The sequence below is a fragment of the Sinocyclocheilus rhinocerous genome, unplaced genomic scaffold (assembly GCF_001515625.1).
Source record: "Sinocyclocheilus rhinocerous isolate Xijiao unplaced genomic scaffold, SAMN03320098_v1.1 scaffold2092, whole genome shotgun sequence".
NCBI lineage: Eukaryota > Metazoa > Chordata > Actinopteri > Cypriniformes > Cyprinidae > Sinocyclocheilus > Sinocyclocheilus rhinocerous.
The window spans coordinates 74,862-84,114 of record NW_015634489.1 but is presented as its reverse complement, the minus strand read 5'-3'; the positions used below and the strand labels follow the sequence as shown (position 1 = coordinate 84,114).

Genomic DNA, 9,253 nt, shown 5'->3' with positions numbered 1-9,253 from the left:
TCATTTGGCAACAACGCTAACTCTGACTGACGGTTTTACTGTACCTAATTCCCTGCCATCGCATGTGTGCTGTGACCGTCCAATGAAGCAATTGTACTTTTACGAGGAACCCGAGCAGCATAGCAGTAAAGATGTGAAGAAATATCGAGTAGGGATATTGACCCCCTACATGCAGATCCATCTACAAAACCAAACATTCCAGGAGTTAAAGTCACTGGTGTTGGTCACTGCCCTTCTACGGTTATGGCAGCTCAGCATGACCCAGACTTTACAAGAAGCTCAGCTCCACCAATATGTTAGGTACATACTTCATCATGTTGCTACTACCAATGTCATGTATAAAAGGTTCTGGTTTCACTCAGCCTGCACCCCACAAATGTCTCATTTCTAATGATCCTTAACAAATATATTCTAATGCTTAAGATTTATGATATGATTAATATGGCAATTTAGAGGCTGGTACTGTAAAGTGGACTCCGAGCAGCACTGCAATGTCACACTGATTTATTGCTCTGCTCGAGTCTTTTAGGCTTCGTCTTTGATTCCGTGAAAAGGAAAAGTTCCGACCTCACTTGAGACTGATGAATGAGCATGTACGCAAGGTCAGGGAGATAAGAGTATCAGCTGGGTTACTTACATCCATCACTATCCAAACACAACTTTGTGTCCTTAAGACGCATCTGTTTGTCATCACCATTGCGAATGTTGTGGTCGAGGATGCCGAGTTGTGTGAAGTCTCTGATTCTCAGGAGGTTTAAGGGAACAGAGGCTGAATGGATGACTAGCACATAAATACTCCTATTCTGACTCCCCCGCTACCAGAGACTACAACAACTTCTCAGAGCAAATGGACATATTTGTCTGCTGGTCAGGCAGCAGACAGGAAGTATCTCTTTCAAAGGCCTAAAAACAATAAACCATATAAACAGAATGACTATAGTTGCTAAGACTCATTACTCTCTCTCTCAGGACTCAGTGTTTTGACATCACAAAAAGGCTAATTTTCCACCCTGTCCCTCTGAACCAAGGCTGGGAAAGCACTTCCGAAGAATTATACTGAAGTCTTTTGATAAAACCAGCAAAACCTTTATAAAATATGAAGGACGATGAGCTGCATTTGTTAAAAATAGACACTGGGGAAAAGTCACTCAGACGCCTGGTCATCACAGTTACATTTAATTATATTTTAAGGTCAAGAGCAGAAAAAAAAAAGCTGATAATTCTTCTCTTGCTACAGTAGTTAATGTAAAAAAACTAAATTTGACTTTTTTTTTTTTTCATTATTTTCTGTAACCATATGGTAAGAACGTACAGGAAGTGCTGATCCGGTAGTTCCCGTTCCACATATGTGGCTAGGAGCTGAAGGGTGGTGCTTTTTTAGGGTTAGTGGTGTCGGCATGGTACAGCCTGCAGATAACTTTGCCTCAACGTACCACCAACCAAGTCCTAATTCACTGAAAGCACAAATTTATTGTTATTCTACTCTGGGACTAAGATAAAGGGACTAAGTTTAATAGCAAATGATATTGTTCAAATGCTTGGGGTCAGTAAGATTTTATAGTTAAAACAAATAAATACTTTTATTCAGCAAGAATACAATAAATTCAGTAAAAAAAGAAGAAAAAAAAACATTTACAATGTTACAAAGAACATCTATATTTAAAATAAATTATGTTCTTTCTATTGATTAATTTTTTATTTATTTTTTTTTTTTTTGCATGTTAATCACAGGAATAAATTACATTTTAAAATATATTAAAAAATAAAAAAACATGTTTAAACATATCACAATTATATTGTTTTTATTGTCTTTTTGATCAAATAAATGGTGAACAAGAATAAAAAAAAAATCATAAAACGTGAATGTTGAACAATAGTTTATGCTTAAAATACTTCATTTTTTGTATAGTATATAAATCATTTTAAGGATTGTTTAAATGTTTATTATGAAAAATCTGCAATATTTGCCTGGAACAGCTCAGTTTTCTTGATAACATTAAAACAGCTGCAAACAATAAAGGCCAGCATGTCTACATACGTGTGCACGTTTGTGAGCTTGTGTGCACGTTTGTGAGCTTGATGCGGTGAGGTTCTTAATGTAGCTTTGTCAAATCAGTCTGTTGAGAGTTTCCATTCAGTTTAACCCTCACTGACAAAACAAAGAGCAGCCCTCTGCATTATCATTCTAAAACGAGAGAAGAAGAAAAAAAGTCTGAATAAAAGGCATCCAAACTCTTAAAGGAGGGGATAATAATCTGTAACTCTTACGAGTCTCTTCCAAAATGCAGTGCTACTGTTTTTTCTTTCTAAACATTAAACTAAAGGTCTCTTTGTGCTTTTCAGTATGCCTTTCAGCATTACTGCATACCTAAAGGCCTCATATATTCCAGATGTTGAGAACTGGCAGGAACAGGACCCCGCTCTCACAGAAGCTCTAAAAAAATGTCAGTATCCAAAATCCATTAAAGCAGCAAATGAGCACATTGCTCCTAATACATATCCACAAGTAAGAACCTTGGGTACATTTTTTTCTTTGTATTTTCCAGATATTCTCTCTGGGGAAAGCCAGTGTCATGGATAATGACATGGCAGATTTTTCACAATAAAATATGACAAAAGTATTTAGCAGAAAAGAATGTATCATCTGCGTAATTCAGCCACTAAAATGACCGCGAATCTTGAAGAAATCTGGCAGAAATGTCAATGTCATCAAATACACAAGAGACGCAATATCAATTGGTCAGGCAAGAAAAATCATAACATTCAAACTGATCCAACAAGCAATAAAATCCCAGTACTTGACATTAGTCCTATCCGTAATATGACATAAACAACAACTGCAAAAAAAGGCCCTGAATCCTCATTGACTGTATCTTTGGATATCTGAGCAGGTGTGGTCATTATATCATGTGAACTTTGTGAACTGTTGTAAGAGATATTTCATAGAGGTTTACGTTCAATCCAAAAAACAAGAGCCAAAAGGTAGCTTTTATGCATGGAATTTAGTTTGGTATTTAAGATTGGTATTAAACCAAAAATGTGGAAGCACACTTTCAAATATCCCCACCTCCCAATTGGCCTGCAGAAGTGCAATGTGGTGAAGACATTATCAGGCAGCCATTTTGAAAGAGGTATGTTATATATCTGAAATGGCCATCAGAACAGCAAGAAAGGAATATACTCTTTATTGTTTTACTGACTAATTATTATATTTTGTATTTGTTTAAAGCAGGAGAGACCAGGCTCTTTGAAAGCTTTTATCAGAAAGACAGTATACAAAAACAATTAGCTATTTTTGATTCTCAGGTGAGTCAGAAGGATATGATGCCCTAATTTTGCCTATTATTTAGAGTAGCCTATACAGGAGGACTAAATGTATAAATGACGGATAGGGCCACTTTAAAACACTCAAGTGACCACTTTTAGAAGTAGACAATGTGTCCAAGTCAGAAAGCACTTCTACAGTAGCTTTCTGACAGTAGACCGGTCTTTAGTGTGGACTGGGATAGTGTGGAGAAATGGTAGCCTATCTCTCTCTCTATCTGACTAATAACATGTCCTAAACTAATTGTGGGCACTGGAGTGCCTCACTGGTGTGTGCAGGGTAGTGCAGTTACTGTGAATGCTGTCAACAGGTCAGATACACAAACCTTTCTGCCATTAATTGAATCACTCTATTTTGGGAAATAGCCTGCTATAAAATTGTTTTGTATACGTAAACCTTTGAAGATCAGGGTCACCAGTGATATTGTAACTGGCATTTAAAATATTTTTATAAAAATATCATATTTATATTTATTTAATATAACCATAGTTTATACAACTCCGATGAAGCTACCTGTAACAGCAAACTTTGAAATACTTAAAAATATTTGTCTTGGTAGACTTCCAATCTGGATTTCAAACGGAGCATATTGTATAGGATATTAGACTTTAATAAACCTATAAATAATATAATCATATATAGTTTTCAAAACCAAACTGGGTAGGCTATGTCTTAGATATTATAACAGTGCCATTATTAACAGCCAGAACTTACGCCACTTAGTCAACGGTTTTTCTTTTCAAGCAGCATTTTAGGTATTATAATGCCCGAAAATATCCTTTAAAATAGTCGTTATTGAGGTTTAGAAATGCCTTTTCGTTCGGAACGCGCCTATGATGGCCATAAATGCTGTCTAGGTAGGCAGCTTACTAGGTTTTGAGCCACAGCCAATAAATCTTTCAATATATAGCCTATATACACACAGGCTGATTTTATTATATTTTGACACTGAAATTCACTACACATTTTAAGTTCACTACAACTACAGGCTGGCATCCCTGGAAGGCTCGTGACGATGCTCCTCAAACTTTTCCTTACCTGCTCTCACTTGTGTTGCCTGAAGGACAAAAGTCAGACTGAAAATTGCACTTAAAGCGGAGTTCCTGAGCCAGTTTTTCGTTTTCCACCTTTCCTTATCCTTATCCATGACCGGCGCCCTCACTGTGTGCTATTTTCAAATTCGTTCCTTTTCCACAATCCAGATTATTATTATTATTTTTTTTTTATTTCTGCACTGCCATGAGCGAAAAAAAAAATCAATTGGTTGTCGTCGTGAACAAACTTCAGTCCCTCCGCCCAGTAGATTCTCAGACTGAAGGTAAACGGACTCTCATGAAAAAAAGAAAAAAAAAAGAAAACCGGTTTGTTCCCTAAAGATCTGAAGTTTTTAGGAGGGCTGGACGTGAACTAAACCTGACCCGTGAGGAAAAAGAAATGAACACGGGAAAATCACCAGTCTTGGAAAGATCCGCCCATTATTTTTATAGGAGCTTCAAAAGCTTGACACCGTTCCACCGAAATCTGGGATCAGACAACACCGGGATGATGGTGATGGTACACCGGTTTACCGGAGGAGAGAGACTCGTATAACCTGGATAATCATCCTGCGTTCAGAATCAGTGATTTAGGACCGGATAAGGACTATCTCCACAGCATTAGACAGCTTACTTTATTTTGTTACTTTATACATTTGTAGATCGCCATTTGGATATATATTATCAGCATTCTGTGTACCGTCTGTAATTTCCACTGCTGACCTGATGAATGGCATTTTGCTCCACTATATAGATTATTAAATTATTATTATTATTATTATTATTATTAGTATTAGTATTAGTATTAGTATTAGTATTAGTTTTAGTATTAGTATTTTAAATGGTTACATGAAGAACCTTTAACTTCCATTTAATCTTTCCTCTACATAGTGTTTAAAGTTGAAAAAGGTTCTTTAGATTATTAATCTTCACACTTCACACACAAAAAAAATATATATATATATGGCATTTTTAACTAAAAAAAACAAATAAACAAAAAACAGCTTTTGCTTTTGGAAACACTATTTTTGAGTGGAAATGGCTGGAATGACTCTAAACTTAAACAGGTGTGATGGCACTGGCAGGTACTGCAGTCAAACCAGGCAGAATTTTGCTCAGAAAAAATTTCGTTTAAAGAGGCAAACCAAAAGTTAGCCTGAAGTTCCCCAAAAAGCAATGATAGCCAAAAAAAGATACCATCTACAAGAGTGAGAACTATACAAAGGAGACTTCATGGCCACGTCAGAATTCCTTCCAGAAACATTCTTGAAAGAGTCCACTTATGGGATTGCTGTACCACAGATGTCTGAAAATAATTACTCTCTAAAAGTCATCGGGCAGGTAGGAGCTATATAATCCAGAAGTAAGTCCACAATATAATGTTTAGATGCATAAATAACAGCATAACAGCGGTAATTGTCAATGAAATTCAGAACACTTTAACCATTATGCATTATCCCGCAATAAATTGGGGCCATGCAGATTCTTTCAGAGAATGCAGAGGGAAACAATAAAATAACTGAAACAAAGAAACTATTTCACATGTATCTTCTTATCTTCTTCTCATGTATAAAATGAGAAGCTATTCAATCACAGATGGGACAGATTCAGGGTTCAAGCATTTGTTTCACTTTAAGAAAAGATGCTTAGTGGGCAAAATGCCTAATTCTGACCTAACTGAACAGAATTATTTGAGGAGAAATGTAGCATTACATTACTTGCTCACCAATGGATCCTCTTCAGTGAATGGGTGCCGTGCCGTCAGAATGTGAGTTTAAACAACTGATAAAAGCATCAGAATAATCACGAAGTAATCCATATGACTCCAGTTCATTAATTAATGTATTGTGAAGCAAAAAGCTATGTGTTTGTAATACAATACAGTTCTAAACAAATGTGTCTGATTTGAGAGAACAACAGAGGATGATTTTTTGTTCACTGGAGGAAGCTTTATTATGGATTATGGACGTTTCTTACAAACACACAGCTTTTCACTTTACAAGACATTAATTAATGGACTGGAGTCTTGTAGATTACTATTAATCAGCTTTTTGGACTCTCATTCTGATGGCACTCATTCAGTGCAGAGGATGAACTGGTGAGCAAGTCACGTAATGCTTATTTTCAAACTCATCTGCAAAATTTCATTTTTGAGTTTCATTATTACATTTAATACTTAACAACCAAGCACAATCTAATACATGTATCAAACTTTAAAACATCCCTACTTGTATAAAGTAATGAGAGTGGGAACATGGAAAGATTTCCACGTGTCAGATAGATAAAACTTCCTTATGCAGTCAGCATTCGTTACATTTTCCACAAAGTACACAATAGGGGTTTGAGAAACCACTGCCAGAACATTCTGTCTGGTTTTCAGATAGATAATACATCTACCCAAACTTTGTCCATTCAACATTTGTAAATGTTAATTATGCAAATTCTTAGTGTATCATTTTTTACTTTCCCTCCTTGTTTCTTTTCTTTCACACTTTCCTGAATTAAAAATCTTTTTTGCAAACTCAAACCACAAACATACATTGACTCCTTAACTGGGACAGACAGAAGAGTTCAAAAACAAAAAGACAAAATATAAAGACACACAGCACTAAATGTTTTCATAGTTGTTTTTATTCTGTTTAGAACATACAATTTAAAGCAGGATCCAAATTTGTATCGCTCATTTATCTATAAACCATATGATTAAGCAATCAGTGCACATACATCCAAGTTATACCATACATAGTATAATTATTCTATAATTGAGCCATTGTAAGTGAATAACCTTCACTTTTGTTGTTTTTAGACATCCCGAAGCTTTCAATTTGTTTGACTAGTTTAACTTACAGTTCAAATTTAACTTAAAAGAAGTACTCTCTCACGCCAGACGTTTTAGATGTTTGCTCTTCAAAAGCAGCTGAAATGAATCTACACTGTATGTTGATCGACCAGAAGTTTTGAGCCATGACTCCTGCTCCTACTCTGATCTTGGTCTGCTTTGCTGCTCCTGGCGTTTTGATTTTGGTCAGATCTTGACTTTAAAGTTTCTTGTTCTAAGGTCATTGCTTACATCTTGGTTTTTGAGGTTTTGTCTAAACTTCTGTCTTGGCCTGACAAAAGACCGCCATTTCATCCTATGCTGGATGGTGGTGTTATGGCATCCTGCTGGTTGAAAGAGATCAACAGGGTTAATACAATCAGATTTACCGTTATCTGACATTAGCTGAAACTGTTGCTGTGAGGGTAGGCTGAACTTACAGTAAAAGTGTGTGGTAGGTTATAGAAGACTGACCTAACCACAAGACTCTGGAATGTGTTCCAGTCTGAGCATGAATTTCAGTGCTGAAGAATAACCAGCTGCTTAATACAATCTCTTTATTTATTTATTTATTTAAATTTTAAAAGTGGTCAAATTTAATTGGTTGTGCTATTGCAGCAAAGTCCAAGGAAGTAGTGTGTTCACTCTATATGAACTCATATTTTTTTCATTTTAACATAATTCATTGTATTGGAACAGTATTTTAATTAAGGCAAAGTTTTCACTATTGAAATGTGAAAATACATACATGAATGTGTAAAAATAAGTGATGACTACATGCATAGTTAAAATGATGTCATGACATGCACTTTAAAGCTTTTAACAAATCAGTTAAGCGAATGAATCAAGACATCATAACACTCAAAAATAACTCTCATGTTGCCTCCTACTTGTTCAGTGATGTAACCTACAGAAAGGATCTCTGAACGAATCATTTTAGCATACTGATTAAAAAGATTTGAGTCATGGGATGAATCTATATACCCACCACAAGTACAAACTGAATCTTATACTCACAACAGATGCTTATCAACTGATTACAATCCATGGTGTAACACACTAAGTGTAACACAGTGTTACTCCATGGTAACACACTGATTTAATATTAATGAGCACACGTGAAACATGCAGTAGTAAAATGTAAGAAAAACAGTAAGAATGAAAGATATAACACAGATTTTATAGAAGCCAATACCCTTATTTTCAATTATAAGGCTTCAAAAAGGCTTCACATCTTTTATTTCTTTTATTGATTTGTGGTTTTACCTTTTTCCACTTCATGTGGTTCAATTATTTAAAATTGTCACATTGCTGTATATTTTTAGAAACCAATAGTTTTAATCAGTGAATCTATTAAATGGAGCTAAAAAGAAAATACTGTTCATTGCAACACTGTAGTATGCTGTGTCAGATGTGTAAGAAACTAATATACCATAAAAGTTGCTCTTAAAGAACAAAATGCTATAGGAATGTAATAGTTTTGTCTTTTCACCGTAATCCTACAAGGAAGTGATTGTCCTAAAAGAGTCTCTACATGTTCTTCATTAGTAGGGTTTTCACTGAGGTTTAATCTAGTGATGTCATCGGTGCTCTTAAGCATTCTGTTTTGAATACTTTCCCTTTGAAATACATACAATAGTGCTGCTGTCCTTATTATGATTTATAGCTCAGAAATACAGCATAGTGTACAAACAATCGTCCCATAAATCTTACTTTCTAGGCTGATGAGAAATGAAAAGCATGACAAAATATTTAATGAGAAAATGGCTTACGATAAATCAGTGCAAACTGTATAATTAGCGCCAGCTTCTCTGCATGTGTTCACAGCACGTCTGTACATTAATTACAGCAGAGCCTATTCCCAGTGCTATTCATTTTAAAATGATCACACGACTTGTTTAAACAACTGACTACAATAGAGTCAACTCACTGGCATCAGTGACTGTAACAGACAGATTACATCTTGATTACATGTTAACATGTTTTACATGAGATGTTTTACATAAGATGTTAACAGATTACATGTTAACATCTTGAACGGGAGCCTGTGAAGGGCCCGGTTCAAGACACGCAGGT

At 35.5% G+C, this 9,253-nt stretch overlaps 1 protein-coding gene across 1 annotated transcript in view; it reads right to left on the bottom strand.

Annotated features, from left to right (window-relative positions):
- The window catches only part of LOC107745694 (collagen alpha-1(XI) chain-like), a 91,483-nt gene extending 87,011 nt beyond the window's left edge, over positions 1 to 4,472 (bottom strand). The window contains exon 1 of the mRNA XM_016559613.1: positions 4,364 to 4,472. Coding sequence (XP_016415099.1) covers positions 4,364 to 4,472 — 109 coding nt within the window. The remainder of the gene's footprint in view (positions 1 to 4,363) is intronic.
- Positions 4,473 to 9,253: the final 4,781 nt, after the last annotated feature.